Source organism: Sorex fumeus, unplaced genomic scaffold (assembly GCF_029834395.1).
Source record: "Sorex fumeus unplaced genomic scaffold, SorFum_2.1 ptg000008l, whole genome shotgun sequence".
Classification (NCBI taxonomy): Eukaryota; Metazoa; Chordata; class Mammalia; order Eulipotyphla; family Soricidae; genus Sorex; species Sorex fumeus.
The window spans coordinates 30,478,734-30,496,529 of NW_026606065.1; the positions used below are offsets into that span (position 1 = coordinate 30,478,734).

A 17,796-nucleotide genomic window follows, 5' to 3' on the forward strand; every position below is an offset into this window, starting at 1 on the left:
ACACAGACTTTGCATTTGTGGCTGGTGTAGACGCAGGCTCTGCATGTATGTGGCTGGTGGAGATGCAGGCTGTACATGCGTAGCGAGTGCACAAGCAGACTCTGAGTACGTGACTGGTACATAAGCACGCTCTGTGTGCGTGGCTGGTGCAGACACAGGCTCTGCATGCGTGGCTGGTGGAGATGCAGTCTCTGCATGGGAGTGGTTGGTGGAGACACAGGCTGTACATACAGAGCAGGTGCACAAGCAGGCTCTGTGTGCATGGCTGGTGGTGGCCATGCAGGCTCTGCATGCAAGTGGATGGTGGAGATGCAGCCTGTACTGTGTAGTGGGTGTACAAGCAGGCTCTGAGTATGTGGCTGATACACAAGCAGGCTCTGCATGCATGGCTGGGTGCAGACACAGGTTCTGCGTGTGTGACAGGTGCAAACACAGACTCTGCATTTGTGGCTGGTGTAGACGCAGGCTCTGCATGCATGTCGCTGGTAGAGATACAGGCTGTACATACATAGCTGGTGCACAAGCAGACTCTGAGTACGTGGCTAGTATATAAACAGGTTCTGTGTGCGTGGCTGGTGCAGACACAGGCTCTGCATGCGTGGCTGGTGGAGATGCAGTCTCTACATGGGAGTGGCTGGTGGAGACGCAGGCTGTACATACAGAGCGGGTGCACAAGCAGACTCTGTGTATGTGGCTGATGGAGATGCAGGCTCTGCATGCAAGTGGATGGTGGAGATGCAGGCTGTACATACAGAGCGGGTGCACAAGCAGGCTCTGTGTGCATGGCTGGTGGTGGCCATGCAGGCTCTGCATGCAAGTGGATGGTGGAGATGCAGCCTGTACTGTGTAGTGGGTGCACAAGCAGGCTCTGAGTATGTGGCTGGTACACAAGCAGGCTCTGCATGGCTGGGGGAGATGCAGGCTCTGCACGCATGGCTGGGTGCAGACACAGGTTCTGCATGTGTGACAGGTGCAAACACAGACTCTGCATTTGTGGCTGGTGTAGACGCAGGCTCTGCATGCATGTGGCTGGTAGAGATGCAGGCTGTACATACGTAGCTGGTGCACAAGCAGACTCTGAGTACGTGGCTAGTATATAAACAGGTTCTGTGTGCGTGGCTGGTGCAGACACAGGCTCTGCATGCGTGGCTGGTGGAGATGCACTCTCTGCATGGGAGTGGCTGGTGGAGACGCAGGCTGTACATACAGAGCGGGTGCACAAGCAGACTCTGTGTATGTGGCTGATGGAGATGCAGGCTCTGCATGCAAGTGGATGGTGGAGACGCAGGCTGTACTGTGTAGCGGGTGCACAAGCAGGCTCTGAGTATGTGGCTGGTACACAAGCAGGCTCTGCATGGCTGGGAGAGATGCAGGCTCTGCATGCATGACAGGTGTAGATGCAGGTTCTGTGTGCATGGCTGATGAAGACACAGGCTAGTGCACGTGGCTGGTGCAGACACAGGCTCTGTGTGCAAGCTCTTTGAAGGAAGAGCGCAGGATGCGTTCACTGACTTGGGCCAGTGCTGTCTTTCTGCCCAGAGTCTGACTTAAGCTGATACAGAAACTGAGATTGAAAAAAATTTTTCTCTTGACAAGAGAAAGTGAGATGTTCCTTTTTTTTTTTTAAATCTGTTCTCTCTCGCTTTTCTCTTCAGTCAACCGATCTGCCTTCTGTGAAGTGTTCTGCTCCCCCCCCCCCACCCCCCCACCCCCCACCTCAGCCCCGGCCCCTCCTCCAGTTGGCTGGGACCATCCATTCTTTCTGGGTTCCGAGAATCTGACGTGCCGAGTTGACTCTGTGCCACAGCTGCCGCGTTTCAGGCCGCGGCTAACCGCCAAGCATGTTATTATCTCTGCACTGAAACACTATTTTTGCTGGGCTGTATTGGGTTGAGAATAGCTGTGGACACCACAGCCATAATTGGTTGGTCATTTGCTGACCAGTGTGTTTACAAGAAAGCCAGGTGGACGCCTGGGTCACTTGATGCTTCCTGCCCGAGTGGAAGTTACAGTCTTGGCGCGTGGGCTCGTGGGCACTTCCTCTGGCTAGCTAGAGGTGGGCATTGTCATGTGGGGTTATTAGAGAGCTTATTAGACATTATTTTCTTTTTTTATTTCGTTCTTTTTTTTTCTTATAATCTCAGGGCTAGGATGAAGGAGGCGTTACTGGGGCCTGCTCGAGGCAATCGACGAATAACAGGATGATTTGTGATTTGTGTGTACTTGAATCACCTGGAAAGCCTTTTTTTTTTCTCTTCATTTTCTCTTTTTTTTTTTTTCCTTTTTTGGTGGCTGGAGCGATAGCACAGCGGTAGGGCGTTCACCTTACAAGCGGCCAACATGGCCGACCCGAGTTCAATTCCTCCGCCCCTCTCGGAGAGCCCGGCAAGCTACCGAGAGTATTCGATATGCCAGACACAGTAACAACAAAGTCTCCAATGGAGACGTTACTGGGCCCGCTCGAGCAAATCGACGATCAACGGGAGGGCCTTTACTTTACTTTACTTTACTTTACTTTTTTTTCTAATTAGTCATTATTTTAACCACCTTGCATATACACATGGTGAGGCCGGAGTGATAGTACAGCGGGTAGGGTGTTTGCATGCAGCCGACCCAGGTTCAATCCCTGGCATTCCATAGGGTCCCCTGAGCACTGCCAGGAGTGATTCCTGAGTGCAGAGCTAGGTGTGGCCCCAAAATGAAAATAATAATAATAATAATAATAATCCCATAATTCCTATTTTTAAAACGATGTGGTTTCAGTTTAAAATAGAAACTAGATATTTAAGAGAACCCCCCACAGAGATTTGAGAAGGGCAAGGTAAGCAACTTGGAACAGCTCGGATGGTTTCCATGGTGACAGCTAAAGCCAGTGGCCTGGAGTTCCCGGCCCAGGTAGCCGGTCAGCTGTGTCTGGGCTGGCCTTTCTTCTGTGGCTCTAAGTATACGCAACTCAGCCCACAGCAGCCGATGAGTAACTTCCTCTGGGCCAGCAGGGAGCTGAGCACGTGTTTATAGAGACCAGTAGTTGGGGGAGGGGGGCGGGGGGTGCAGGTGGAAACACCCTGGCTCCCGTCCCACGCTAACCTGCTCCCCGCCCTCTCTCGCCCCTCTGCAGAGTCTGCCTGCACCAGTTCCAGTACATGGGGAAGCGCTACATAGCCAGGTACTGTGGGCACTTGCGTTCGAAGGGCTGCGCGAGGCTCGTCCGTGTCCGTGGCATCCACATGTGTGGGGTGTGGCCTTCCTCCACAGCGCCCGGCAGTTGGCAGCCCGGGCAGCAGCCACAAAGACCGTGGGCAGGTTTGGGGCTGGCGGCCAGCACACCTGGCCTCCTCACTCGGCCCCATCCCTGCCACTGTCGCGTGTCTCCTAGACAGGCCTCTGAGGCCCTGGGTGGCCTGTGGCCATGACCATGGCCGTGCCCCCTGCTCCATCTGTGCCTATGCTGTCTCTTCCCCGGCTCCCATCCTAGGACCCTGGTGTCCAGGGTCAAGATTTGGGGTGCAGCTGTTCCTCATCAGAGGACCTACCTCTTGACTTTTTCCTGAAAGAAAGCACATTTTTGATGGGTTTGGCTTTGCACAAAACCTTCTCTCTCTCTCTCTCTCTCTCTCTCTCTCTCTCTCTCTCTCTCTCTCTCTCGCTCTCTCGCTTTCTCTCTCTCCCTCTCTCTCCCTCTCTCTCCTTTCCCGCTCCCTCCCTCTCTCTCTTTTTTCCTTCTCTCTCCCTTTCTGTCTCCCCTCTCTGTCCCTCCCTTGCTCTCCCTCTCTCTCCTTCTCTCCCTCTCTCCCTCTCTCTCCCTCTTCCTCTCTCCCTTTTCATCTTACCCTTCCTCTCTCACTCCCTTTCTCTCTCCCTTTCCCTTTCTCCCTCCCTCTCTCCCTTCCTCTCTCCCTCCCTCTCTTTCTCTCTCCCTCCTTCTTCCTCTCTCTCTCCCTCTTTCTCTCTCCCCTCCCTCTCCCTTCCTCTTTCCCTCCCTCCTTCTCTGTCCCTCCCTCCCTCTTTCTCTCCCTCTTCCTCTCCCTCCCTCTCCCTCGCTCTCTCCCTCCCTCCCTCTCTCTGCCCTCCCTCTCTTCCCCTGTCTCTCCCTCTCCCTCTCTCTCCCTCCATCTCTCCTTTCTCCCTCTCCCACTCTCTCCCTCTTTCTCTCTCTCTCTCTCCTTACCCCGCCCACCCCCATCGTGCTTTTTTTTTTGGAGGGGGGCCATACCCAGCGATGCTCAGGCTTACTCCTGGCTCTGCATTCAGGGATCACTCCTGGGTCCTGGTGCCGGGGATCATACCCAGGTCGGCTACATGCCAGGCCAGCGCCCCCTCTGCTGTGCGTTCCTGCTGGCCACCAAATCTCTGAAGTGGAGCTTCTTCTCCCATGGTCGCAGATATTCCCTCCCACTGGATTTAAATCCAGCCAGTCCTCAGCCCTCCCTGCCCCGACCCTGCCCCAACCCTGGGTCCCGCACAGGCTCCAGGCTGCCGGGCTACCCTCCAGCTCCCCAGTGAGGCCCCCGCCTGCTGCCCCGACCCACCCCCACACCATTCAGGCGGTCTGTGGGTGGCGTCTTCCGGGTTGAATGTCTATGATATTGTGTTCACGGGGTCTGTGGATGTTATCTCCCTATTATTCTTTCTAACCACTTGATTATACATGAGCATTTACGTTTTAAGAAAAACTCGACCATTTAGTTGTAATGGAGATTTTTACATTTTTTTCCCCCTTCAGTCTATGTATATATTCCAGTGAAGTAGGAAGCGGTGTTTTAAGAGACTTTGGGTTTCGGCGTGAAGATTTTGCTTTTTATATCCACATTGATCTTTTCTCAACGTTTGGAGACATTTGGGGAATGACATTTTGTTAAACCAAAGTGTTTTCTCTGAACCAAAAAAAAAAAAAAAAAACGAAAAAGAAAGAAAAGCACATTTAGAGGGAATGTTGGGTTGCTCTCCTCCAAATCATAGTTTTCACTGGCAAGTGGCGCCCCCTAAAGTTCTGCAATCTTCATTCTCTGATTCCCCCACCCCCACCCCAACTCCTCACGGTCACTTTGCAGTTGATTCTTGCATTTGCGTTTTGGAGGCCAACGTGCAAATATGTACAGGTGTGCTCAGCCCACACCGCCACACTCGACTCCACTCACTCTGCCTTGGCTGGGGAAAACCAGATACACCGAAACACACAGCCGTGTGCCGGGCCAGCTCTGCCTCCCGTGGGCACGCGTGTCTGCAAACAACACAACCCGGGCCAGCCTCAAAGCTGGATGTGGTGCGCACGGGAAGATATCGACCCTCGAAAGCGTTTCCGTGCAGGAGTGCGTGCAAGCCTCAGCTTGTTTGGGTTTTGATTTTTCTTCCCACCCTCCACCCCGCAACTGCCAATGGACGTAAATTGATTTTGTTTTGTTGTTTGCTTTGGGGGCCATACCCGGTGGTGCTCAGGGCTTTCCCGCTGGCTCTGCACTCAGGGATCACTCCTGTTGGGGCTCGGGGGACCCTGTGGGATGCCGGGGATCGAGCCCAGGTCAGCCGTGTGCAAGGCAAACGCCCCTCCTGCCGTACTATGGCTCTGGCCCCGCCCTGGACATTTATGCCTTTTTCAGAGCAAGCCTCCTGGCATCGTGGACGTCCTGTAGATATTTGCACAGAAGCCTGTGCTTCTGGAATGTCTTAGGGAATGAGTGGGCTTGGGGTGGTGGGAGGAGAAGGTGCGGGCACGGGCCGGGACACAACGGGGGTGGGGGGTGGGGGGTGGAAACGGAGGGGTGCCAGCCTGTGCTGCAGGTGACTGAGGTCCCGCGTGGGCATGGACCCCTGGTGTGTGGGCGTCATCTGAGCAACACCCCTCCCCCCAAGCATGCCTGACTGCCCTCCACACCTAACACCACACGGCACAGCGGGCCTCGGGCAGGGCACGGGCTGGTCTTTCGCCCACGCTGGTGGTGGTGCCAGCCGGCAGCCGGCCGTGGAGCGCTAACCCAGACCACTTTTCTATTTTCTTTGACTGCTGACAAGTTTAACAAACGCTGTGGCTCTTCTTCTGGCCTGGGTAAGCACAGAGGCGTGAGACGCGCCCGCCTAACCGCCCCACGCATGTGCATGTGTGCGCTCCCGTTTCTTGCGTGCATCCAAAACAAAGCAAGACAAAAAAGTTCCGTGTTTGGGGCTCTTGAATTTAAAAAAAAAAAAAGAAAAGAAAAGAAAGCCTTTTTTCTTTCTTTCTTTCTTTCTTTCTTTTTTTTTAATGTCACGGTGTTTCACTCGCCCTCAGCTCCACGTGGGGCAGATGCCCGTTTACAAAACAGAAACTGAAAGACATCGCCGAGCATCCTCTTGGCAGGCCGCGCAGGTCTCTGCTCGGGCTCGGTGCTGGCTGTTTTTGTTTGGTTGTCGGCTGCTGTGTTGTGCCACCCGGGTGGGTATGTGTGTGTGTGTGTGTGTGTGTGTGTGTGTGTGTGTGTGTGTGCTCTCTGTGTCTGGTGTAGGTGGATGTATGTCTGGGGTGTGTGTGTGTGTGTGTGTGTGTGTGTGTGTGTGTGTCTGCTGTGGGTGACTGAGTATGTTTATGCGTCTGGTGTGTGTGTTTGTGTGTCTGGTATGTGTGTGTGCCTGGTGTGTGCGTGTGTGTGTGTGTGTGTGTCTGCTGTGGGTGACTGAGTGTGTTTATGCGTCTGATGTGTGTGTTTGTGTGTCTGGTATGTGTGTGTGCCTGGTGTGTGCGTGCGTGTGTGTGTGTGTGTGTGTGTATCTGGTGTATGTGTGCTGTGTTGTATGTGTGTGTCTGCGGTGTTGTATGTGTCTAGTGTGTGTGTGTGTCTGCTGTGTTGTTTGTGTCTGCTGTGTTGTTTGTGTCTGCTGTCGGTCTGATGTGTATGCATGTGTGTCTGCTGTTTGTGTGTGTGTTCCTGGTATGTGTGTATGGTGTGGTATGTGTGTACCTGATGATGTTGGTCTGGTATACATGTGTTTGCTATGTTGTGTGTGTTGTGTTTGTGTTCCTGGTGTGTGGTGTGTGTGTGTGGTGTGGTGTGTATACCTGGTGTGTGTCTGGTATATGTGTGTCTGCTGTGTTGTCTGCTGTGTGTATGTCTGATATATATGCGTGTGTGTGTCTGCTGTGTTGTGTGCTTTGTGTGTGTCTGCCTGGTGTGTGTGTATGGTGTGATGTGTGTATACCTGGTGTGTGTCTGGTGTATGCATGTCTGCTGTGTTGTGTGTGGTGTATGTCTGGTGTGTGTGCATGTGTGTGTCTGCTGTGTGTGTGTTTGTGTGTCTGGTGTATGCATGTCTGCTGTGTTGTGTGTGGTGTATGGTGTGTGTGCATGTGTGTGTCTGCTGTGTTGTGTGTTTGCTGTGTGTGTGTTGTGTGTGTACCTGGTGTGTGTGTGGTGTGGTGTGATGTGTGTGTGTCTGGTGTGTGTGTCTGCTGTGTGTGTGTCTGCTGTATGTCTGATACGTATACGTGTGTGTGTCTGCTGTGTTGTGTGTGCATGTGTGTGTCTGCTGTGCTGTGTGTCTGGTGTGTGTGTGCTGTGTTGTGTGTGTTGTGTGTGTACCTGATGTATGTGCGTGTATATGTGTCTGCTGGGTTGTGTGTGTCTGGTGTGTGTGCGTGTGTATGTGTCTGCTGTATTGTGTGTGTCAGGTGTGTGTGTCTTCTGTGTGTGTGTGTCTGCTGTGTTTTGTGTGTGTGTGTCTGCTGTGCGTGTGTGGGCTCTCACGTGCACGGCGGCTGTGCGGGGCAGGCCCCCTTCCCTGCGCTCTGGCCCGGCCTCTCCTGCTCCGCGTCTGCGTGGAACCGTCTAACTCTGGCTTCTACCCCATGTCCCTCGTGTTGCAGGACCCCGGAGGGGTTGGGATCGCTAGTTCATGATCGAAACTCTCAGACCTTGCGTGTTTCCCGTAACAGAACAGGGATGATGCATGCCAGATCGCAGCCGCTGGGCAGCCTGGATAACTCTCTCCCTTTTAACCACAGTAAGTCCCACGGCATCCGCCGTGACAGCAGCCGTCTCCTGCGTCAGCTCCGTGGGCGAGACCCAGGCTGCACCGCACAGCACCACACCACACCACACCGCACCACACTACCCGACAGCTTAATTTTTCTTCCAGCGCAGAGCCCGCGGGACGAGGAGCCCGTGACAGTTTCCTTGCAGGGAGAGAATGGCAGAATGTGGAGTGCTGGGTGACCATCGTGCCCAAGTCCAGGGCTAGCACCGCCCCTGCCCCCTTGGAATTCCTCAAATCCACCTGCAGCTCAGCCGGCCCCACGGGTGCTGCCGTTTTGTGCTGACTGTTGAGAGCGTTGCCTCCCACAGTCTCTGGGCCATGCCCAGGACATGTTCCCCCTTCACCCTCACTGTGCCCCCTTGGCTCGGAACTCACCCAGCACCCACATTCTTGCCATCCCTCCGCAGGGCGTAGGCGAAGCCTTGAGCGGCCTGTGAAGTCCAAAATCGATTCGTCCAGGTGTGGAAAAAACCAGTAACAAAGTGACTTTTTCTGTGTTTTCAGTGTGAGAAAGATATCAAGTGTGCTTGGAATTTCTGTAGACAATGGTAAGATTCAATCAGGTCGGGCTCTGTTTCCGAGGCCCTCTTCCCTTGCAAAGCGCCCCCTTTCCGTTCATCTTGCCTTGCCTTACCTTGGGGGCTTTGTTCTAACGTCACATCAGAGTCTCTGCCAGAACGCGGGGGCCATCATTTCCATTGACTTCTGTCTGTCACCCGCGGGGACCGGGGATAATCACGTGCTGTCTGTCATGAGAAATTTCAGCATTTCATCTTCTTAAGAGTTTCTCAGAACAGGGGGGTTGGAGCAATAGCACAGCGGGTAGGGCGTTTGCCTTGCACACAGCCGACCCGGGTTCAATCCCTAGCATCCCATAGGACCCCCGAGCACCGTCAGGAGTAATTCCTGAGTGCAGAGCCAGGAGTAACTCCAGCCCACAGCAGCTTGGAAGCCAATGTGGGTCCCTTCTGGTCACTTCCTTCTGCCCCTCACACAACAGAGCCTGTCGCTGTAGTGAGGCAGTCACTTGTTCTCGTTCCAAGCGCTGGTTTTCGTCCCAGGGAGCCATATCTGTGCATCTTTCCGGCCAGCGCAGCCCCGTCTACTATGACTTCCGAGCCGCCTTCTGCATCCAAGTCGGGACTGTGCCCAGAGCCTTTCCTCGAGGCCAGTTTTCCCAGGCCGAGGACTTTGAATGTAGCTCCACTCTGGTGCACCCCTGCACAGTGAGCTGGGAAACGTTCGGTTCCTCCTGCAAGCTTCCAGGCTCGCCTGAAATCTCTATTTCCTCTTTTTTTTTTTTTTTTTTGACTCAGGGGTGCTGGGAAAGCTCCTTCTGGGCTCAGTCGTACTCAGCTCCTTGCAGGAGGCAGCTGGCCTGGGGTAGGCGGCAAGGAACAAGCTTTCAACACCTTGCCCGTTTGGGGCTTCTAGTTCTGCAGGCAGGGGGAGATACCAAACAAGGAGTCCTGCTTGTTTTCCGTGGTCAGCATCGTCCAGGAGCCACTGCTCTGCCACTTCTCAGCACGGCATCCACGGACACCTGAGCTTAAACCCGGAGGCTCTTTCCACAGACCCAAGCAGACCAAGGTCCTGTCCCCCAAAGAGGATCATTTAGGAAGCACCAAAAAGAGTTGAGGGGTCTGGAGCGATAGCACAGCGGGTAGGGCGTTTACCTTGCACGCGGCCGACCCGGGTTCGATTCCCAGCATCCCATATAGTCCCCTGAGCACCGCCAGGGGTAATTCCTGAGTTCAGTGCCAGGAGTAACTCCTGTGCATAGCCGGGCGTGACCCAAAAAGCAAAAAAAAAAAAAAAAAAAAGAGTAGAAATGTGCCAGGTGGCCCTTTCATGGAGAGGTGAGGACTTAGGAGGTCGGTGGAGGTGGCGTGGACAGCAGGCTGACCACTCATTCTGTGGCCATGCTTAGTTCTGAGTCTGCCAGACTCCCTGCCTCCTCCTCCCTCTGGGGCCCCGGGGAGCCTGGCCTTCTGTGCCCCACCCCACCCCTGCCCCATTACCAGTGATGTTCTCCTCTGCCCGCCCCCCATCCCATCCCGTGAACAGCGTGCTGCAGACTCTTTAAGCCGAGACTGTGTTCTCATGGTTCCTGCTGGCCCAGGTGGGTGCCGGCATCCTGGCAGTTGGCCCCACCCTCACTGCTGCCTCAGTTTCCAACCTTATATTTGGCGGTCGTGACCTCCCTCTCCTGAAACCTTCTTTCTGAGCTCCAGATCATCATCCGCTCAGCCAGAACCCAGAGATGGGTGCAAGCGTCACGCCTGTGTGAGCATGTACATGTATGGAGGCACACGTGACTTGCTCACTCCAGACCTAGGTATTAGGGAGAGATGTTAGCCCTGTGTCTTTTTGTGTTTCAATTGAACGCTGAGCACAGTGCCTTCTTTGGGGACAGCCAGGATCATGTAGACCCAATAGGGGACACTTATCAGAACACCAGAGTCGGAAATGAATTGATTTTAGAAATTAATTAGAATAGGGAGGCCGGAGCACTCGGCTGAGTGGGCGCGGCTCACTCAGGTCCCGTAGGGTTCCCTGAGCACCGCCAGGTGTGGCCTAAACAGTGCCCCCAAACCATAGAAAGGGCCCCCTCAATTTTTTTTTCTCTTCCTCTGTGAAAGAAAGGCCTTGTCAGACCTCAGCTTGGCCAGCAGGGGACAACAGAGACCAGGAGACGCTTAATCCAGCGGCAGCCTGGCCACCCGGGGACCTGGCCCGCTGAAAGCTGCCCCTGGTAGGACAGCGGTGAGACACTTGACTTTCACGTGGTCAATCCAGGTTCGATCTGTAAAACCATACTGAGCCCCCCCAGGGGTCCCACCACAGTGATCCCTGAGCACAGAGCCAGGAGTCAGCCCTGAATACCACATGCCGTGACCCAGACTCCTGCCGCCTACAACACACACACACACACACACACACACACACACACACACACACACACACACACACGAGAGTGGGCATTGTCCAGAGAACTCAGGGAGCTCAGCAGTCAGAAGGCCCGGGTCCATGGCCCCCATGGGGTATTTCTATTTTTTTTTTTCACCATGGGGTATTTCTAAAGCCACTGTGAGTAGAACCCAGAGAAGACCCCAGAGGGGCCTGGGCTTCACAGCAGGTGCTGATAGGAAGCAGGTTAGAGAGGAGACCCCGGCAAGAAACCCCCGAGCCGGCCAGCTCCACTGGGATTCTCCCCCAGGTGGCGGAAGAGCCCAGGTGTGCTGTGTCTTCCCTGACACACTTGCGCCTGCCCTGGCCCGCAGGACGGATGTGGGGTCACGGGCACCTCCATTGGCTGCATGGAGACCTGGATGGACCCCAGTCCCAGGGGGAGAGGGGGCGGTGAGCCGCATGCTGTGGGTACCACACTGGCCAGTGACTCAGCGCCGGACAGTCCTCTCGTGCCAGTCCCTCCCACCTGCTGCTGCAGTGCTGCAGAAAGCCAGCCCAGGTGCAGAAACACCCGAGGGAAAGTGCCCCGGGGTTTTTCCTAAGGAGCTGAGGATCCTGTGTAAGGCCGTTGACCCGAAAGGAAGTGGTGGATTGATCAGGGTCTTCTCTGACTGCAGGGGGCCATCAGGGCCTTCCCTGGCATTGTCCGGAGGCCACGCCTTGTTCCAGGGATCCCGCCCTCTGCCCGGCTCTCAATGGACCAGCCTGTCAGCTCACCTGGGCGTGAGGGATGTCCCTGGACTGAGGGGTGAGGTGGGATGAGGACCCCCAGGGGGTCTGCCTGGTCGCGGATCACGTGAGGGGCTCCGTGAGACCCATCTCTCCTCCAAGTCCGGTGACAGCTCTGGTATGCAAGAAAAGGAGGAAGTGGGCAAGAGCGATAAGACAGCAGGTAGGGTGCTGGCCTTGCATGTGGCCGGCCCGGGTGCAATCCTCGGCACCTCCACGGGGCATCCCGAGCATGGCCAGGAATGATCCCTGAGTGCAGAGCCAGGAGTATTGAGCCCTGAGCACAAAGCCCTGAGCATTGCCAGGTGTGCCCCCCACCCCCACCCCCCCAGAGTAAAAGGAAAGGAAGTGAGCATTAGAGCCATCTGTCCACTGGGCATGGCGAACACCCCCGTCCCGAGTACCATGAACGTGGGTGAACACGACCTTGATTAGGTGAAGCCCACAAACCAGCATCGCTCAGAGGAGATTTCCTTTTTTGCGGGTGGTGCGTGCTCTGGGCCACCCCCAGCAGTGATCCAGAGCAACTCCTGACTCTGTGCTCAGGAGCGACCCCTGGCAGTGTTTTGGGGGAACCACAAGTGGTACTGGGGGCTTAGAGCCAGTGCAGCACCACCACAGGCCTGCAGAGGGCAGTGTCTCGCCTCCCTCCGAGCTCACCTGCTTCCTCAGGGATTTCTTTTCGAGAGGAGATGCCTGGTCTTTAAGGGTTTCTGTTTTTCTGAGAACAGGCGCTCATTACAGCCAGGAAAGGGGACATTTTATTTTTTTTTTATGTGGGAGTACTGCTATTTATTCAGCCACAGATTAGCTGATTGAATTGTTCATGAACTCCACCTTACTTTTTTTTTCATTTTTTATAATTTTATTTATTGAATCACCGTGAGAGCAGTTACAAAGCTTTTGGGTTTAAGTCTCGGTCATACAATGAAACACCCGTACCTTCACCAGTGCCCACTCTCCACCCCCAACAACCCCAGTGTGCCCCCATCCCACACCCTCCCCCTACCTGTGGGGCAGATGATTTCCACATTACTCTCTCTCTCTACTTTGATCACATTCAATATTTTGACACCAGATCCACCATTATTATTTGAGATTTTACCGAAAGGGGACATTTTAGAACCTGGCTTCCTTATGGCGGCGGAGGGCAGTGGGTGGTGCCGCCCTGCCCAGCACCCAGCATTCATGTACTCCACAGAGCAGAAACCCCAGTGAAAAAGGCGAGCAGAGCAGGTGACAGTAGAGGGAAAATCGTCACATCCCAGGCTTCCAAGCGTAGAGCAAATCGCTTATGGGAGCGACCAGAGGATGGGAAATACATGCATGAGATGCATGAGCAGAGATCCCTCGGAAGGGTCAGGAAGGGGAGGAGGGCGGGATCCTTCCCCTCCCCACCTGCCTGCCAGGCACTGCCACCCCCTAGTGGAAGTTGGGGGCCTGAGACAGCCCTTCTGGCTCTGCCCACTTGCAGGTGTTGCTGGCCTTTCAGACGTCCCTTCTCTCTGTGTGGGTGCTGCTCAGGAGGTCCAGGGATCCCACTGGCCACTTGTGGCCAATTGCAGGGACCCCAAGATACCCAAGGTACCGCAGCCTTGTTGGGGTCCTGCAGGGAATGAGGGAATGAGGCAGGGCATGGACTCGGCAAGCGCCCTAACCATGGGACCACATCCCAGGCCCGCCCAAAGGTCAGACAGAGTCCCTGGGCACTGACCCTGGGCAGGTTGGCCGTGCCCCTTACTCTTCTTAGTTTGGGGGTAGTATTTACAAAGCATCTAGCTGGAGTCCCTCTGGGTAGGGCTGGGTTGGATTTCTAGATAAAATGGCTGGAGGAGATGTGGTAACGCTCCAAAGAAGCCCAGAGCATCGCCAGGTGTGCCCCCCCCCCCAGAGTAAAAGGAAAGGAAGTGAGCATTAAAGCCATCTGTCCACTCTTCTTTATGATTTAAACATGCAACAGAGATTTCTCTTCAAGTCCTTTGTTCCCCCAGAAGTCAGTGCTGCAACTTAGCGGTCGAATGAGAGCCCAGAGAAATTTCTGCCATTCACAAACCAGGTCACCATATCCAGTCTAGACTTGAGACCTTGTGCCAGCAGCTGTGGTGTTTGATCTCTTGCTCCATTTAGCCTTCTAGAGAGAGGATGGGAATACTGGTCAGCTGAAGGGTTTTGTTTGCTTGGGCTTTGGGGATGCCACCCTCAGCAGTGCTCAGGGCTTGCTCCTGGCTCAGTGCTCAGGAATTAACTTCTGGTGAGGCTTAGGGGACATATCCTGTGCCAGGGATTGAACCTGGGTCAGCCGAGTGCAAGGCAAATGCCCTCCCCACTGGACGATCGCTCTAGCCCAAGAAATGATTTTTAAACCATCAAAGCAAGTTCCCTGTTAGAATTTAAACCCGAGCTGTGGAATTCCCCTGGGGTGGGAGGCAGCCCCAGAAGGGCTCGTTCCGGTTGTTCTGATGAAAGGCCTTTGGGTGGTTCTGTTCTGTGGGTTCTCGCCCTCACTCCCCTTGGTGAGCTCCCAAATATTGTTCATTCACCAGTTTCTGTCCCTCTCCTGGTCTCTGCCTCTCACCAGGCAAATCTCCCTGGATGCAATGGTGTGGTGAATATCAGTGTCAAAACAATAACAATAACCATCATTCTCCACTGTCAGAAACTTAATACCCACCAAAATGCAGAGATAAAAATAGGAGGAGCCACAGGCCATGGGGGCCACCAGCCACTGGCCAGGGACCACCTGTCCTCCGTCACCCGCAGGCACACTCACTGTCCACCAACAGAGAACACCTTCTCTGAAGGAAAGAAAGAGGAAAATCGCCTGAGAGCACAACCTCAGGCCTTGGCAGTTTCCAAAGCTACGCAGGTCCCTGCGAAAAGCCCTTTCCTGTCCTTCCCTGAAGTGTCTCCAGGGCCCTGAGGCTCCCGTCAAGAGTCAATATAGACCCTGGGTTCTGACCTCACCCAAGGTGGCTTCTCATGACAGGGGGCCCCCACGCAGGTGGTTTCTGCCCAGTGAACGGCTCAGGAAAGGTTTCTCTTAGCTTTCTCTCAGCTTTCTTTCCCCTCGCTGTGTCCCCAACGTCCTCCTCTCTGGGGCGCGGGGGAGTCTTGCTCCGCGGAGAAAGACCTGACGTAATGTCTCGTGACAGGACCATCTCTCTCAGTGCCTCAAGCAACCCTGTAACACCTCTGCACCATGTTGACACACACACTCCACTAATGCATACCATCCCATGACTTAATATATCTCAAATTGGGCGCCAGACCGCCGTTCGGGACTAAATCGGTTTTCGCGGTCAGCCACACGGAAGGTATCGGTCCGTGTGGAAGCGATGAGTCTTCACCATCTTTCCTTCTCTTCCACATTCCTTTCAGACCTGTTGGCTTTGACGCTTTTTGTGAAAGTAAGTAGGATGCCCCAGTCAACTCTTGGTCACCTTTCAGGAGTTGCGCTGACCGTGGCCATCAGGCAGTGCTGACGTTGCCCGGCCTCCCTACCCCCACCCCCCACCCCCCACCCAGGGCCAGACACTATTCTCGGAGCTTCACAGAGATCAAGGCAGGGCTGCCCCATGCTCTTCACGGGGAAACCAGGCAGGACGTGGCCTAGCCAGGTTTGTGTCTGAGGTAGCTTAAGTCATTGATTTTTGTGTTTCCCCCCCCCCCCCAGTTGTAGTTCTGGCAACATGGTGACAGGAATGCCAACTTTCATGGGGTTGGGGTACAGAGTTATAGTGCCTTACCCACCTCCAAAGTGCCCAGGGGGCCACCCTGTCCTGTTGCTTCTAGTCTACCTTTTCCGACCCCTTCTTTTTTTTTTTTTCTCGTTTTGGGTCACACCCAGCAATGCACAGAGGTTACTCCTGGTCCATGCACTCAGGAATTACTCCTGTCTGTGCTCGAGGGACCATATGGGATGCTGGGAATTGAACCTGAGTCGGCCAAGTGCAAGACAAGCATCCTACCCCTTATACTATCACTCCAGTCCCCATTGTTTTGGGTTCGGTTTTTTTTTTGGTTTGTTTGTTTGGGGTCACACCTGGCGATGCTCAGGGCTTCTTCCTGGCTCTGCACTCAGGGATCACTCCTGGCGGCGCTCAGAGGGCCATAAGGGATGCCAGGGATCGAACCCAGGCTAGCCGCATGCAAGGCAAGTGCCCTCCCCGCTGTGGTCTGGCTCCAGCCCCTCCTGCCTCCCCGTCTCCCCACATTGCCTGGACATCTGGGTTCTGTCGTCCAGGGCCAAGGTTGCTTCTCGTCTGCTCCCTTGTCTGTGTCTCCACGAGACAGGGATGCATGAGACCCCCATGTGTGTCCGTGCTCTGCCAGATGCCCCTTCCTGTGACCCCCTCCGGTTCTCCACGCACGTTGCTCAGTGTGGCCCCCATCAGGATACCCGTGACCTTCCCCGAGGCTTGAGCACAAATTCCACACACATCTGTGTGGGATCACAAAACTCCCCAGACTGCCAACGTCATTCAGAGAAAGAGAGGCAGAGAACCGGAAGGGGGGAGGCAGTCCAGGCTCTGCTTGTATCTCAGATTCTAAAGCAAGATCAATTGGGACTGGAGCAATAGCACAGCGGGTAGGGCATTTGCCTTGCACGCGGTCAACCCGGGTTCAATCTCCAGCATCCCATATGGTCCTCTGAGCACCGCCAGGAGTGATTCCTAAGTGCAGAGCCAGGAGGAACCCCTGTGCATCACTAGGTGTGACCCAGAAAGCCAAAAAAAAAAACCAAAAAACCAAAAAGCAATCAAGATGGGCAGGACTGGACTGAAGCAGCCTCTGGCCAGCCAGGGGGCTAGAGTTGAGGGGACAGCTCTGACCCTCCAGCTGCGTGGACGGGTCACCCGGCGCACAGCAACTCAGCCAGTTGCCTTCACCCCGTCTCTCCCTCCTGGGGAAGCGTCAACAGCCTTGGACCCATTTTATATCTGTATAGAGTGTTTCAGAATGTCCGTCCCTCCTCAGGCACAGAAGCTCCCAGAATTCTGTCTGGCCCATTCCGAGCCCTTCTAGTCAGAAGAGCCGTAAAACGGAAGGGGTCACTTCAGTAATGACCCGTACCCCCACCCCTCCACCAAAGGCTCCCCGGAAGCCAACGCCCCATTGAGCCTCCTGGAAATGAGCAAAAGTTGACTGTGTCCACCCCCAGCCGCCCTCCCATGCCCCCCGCACTGACCCTGTGTGTGCCACAACTTCGCAGGCTATGGCCACTCGGACGCCGACGTCCTCCACCAGTCCTTCCTGGAAGCCAACCTGGCCACAGAGGTGTGTCTCACGGCCCTGGACACGCTCTCGCTCTTCACGCTGGCCTTCAAGGTACGGCCGCCGCAGCTCTCTTGGCGGGACTTGGTTGAGGGGAGGCGCGGTCAGCTTGTGGGCGTCCACTATAAAGCGGCTCCCCACGCTTTCCTCTCCTGCCTGTCCCTTTTCTCTATCTCCTTCCCTTCTCTCTTCCCTCTCTCTCCCTTCTTTTTCTCACCCTTCTGTGTTTCTCCCTTTTCTCTCTCTTTCCCTTCTGCCTCTCTCCTTTCTCTCTCTTCCTTCTCTGTTTCTTTCCTTTTTCTCTCTCCCTGCTTTGTCTCCCTTTTCTGTCCCCTCTCCCCTGTCTTTCTCCATCTCCCTCTCTCTCTTCTCTCCTATCTCTGTCCCCATTCTCTCTCTCTCTCTCTGTCCCCTTCCCCCCCCCCCCAACGCGCACACACACACTCGGGAATCATTCACCCTCATTCCCTTAATCAAACCAGTTGGGAACAGAACAATAGAGCAACAGAGCGGCAGGTAGGACACTTACCCTGCACGCGGCTGAGCCAGTTTCGATTCCCGCCACTCCATATGGTTCCCTGATTCCCCACCAAGAGAGATCCCTGAGCACAGCTGAGCGTAGCCTGAAAGCAAACAAGGCCACTGAGGGTCACGAGCCTGAGCTCTTTCTCTAGTGGGTGCTGCAGGTGCGTGGGCAAATAGATTAATAAATAGAGATCAGCCCGACCTGGGGAACGGTGGGGCTTCGCGCCACATTATGGTGTGCCGGAAGTGTTACGACAGCACCCTAAATGGGAGAAAACTCAGTCATCTCCA

The 17,796-nt window shown here is 54.8% G+C and overlaps 1 protein-coding gene across 19 annotated transcripts in view; it reads left to right on the forward strand.

Annotated features, from left to right (window-relative positions):
• DOCK9 (dedicator of cytokinesis 9) overlaps positions 1-17,796 on the forward strand; it is a 254,379-nt gene that overhangs the window by 204,878 nt on the left and 31,705 nt on the right. For 10 of the 19 annotated variants that reach the window (XM_056108397.1, XM_056108448.1, XM_056108475.1 and 7 more), the window contains 3 exons: positions 3,119-3,166; positions 7,835-7,971; positions 16,919-17,034. In XM_056108397.1, the coding sequence (XP_055964372.1) occupies positions 3,119-3,166; positions 7,835-7,971; positions 16,919-17,034 (301 nt within the window). Of the gene's footprint in view, positions 1-3,118; positions 3,167-7,834; positions 7,972-8,508; positions 8,553-16,918; positions 17,035-17,796 lie in introns of all 19 variants that reach the window. The other 9 variants (XM_056108514.1, XM_056108456.1, XM_056108482.1 and 6 more) reach the window with 2 other exon arrangements.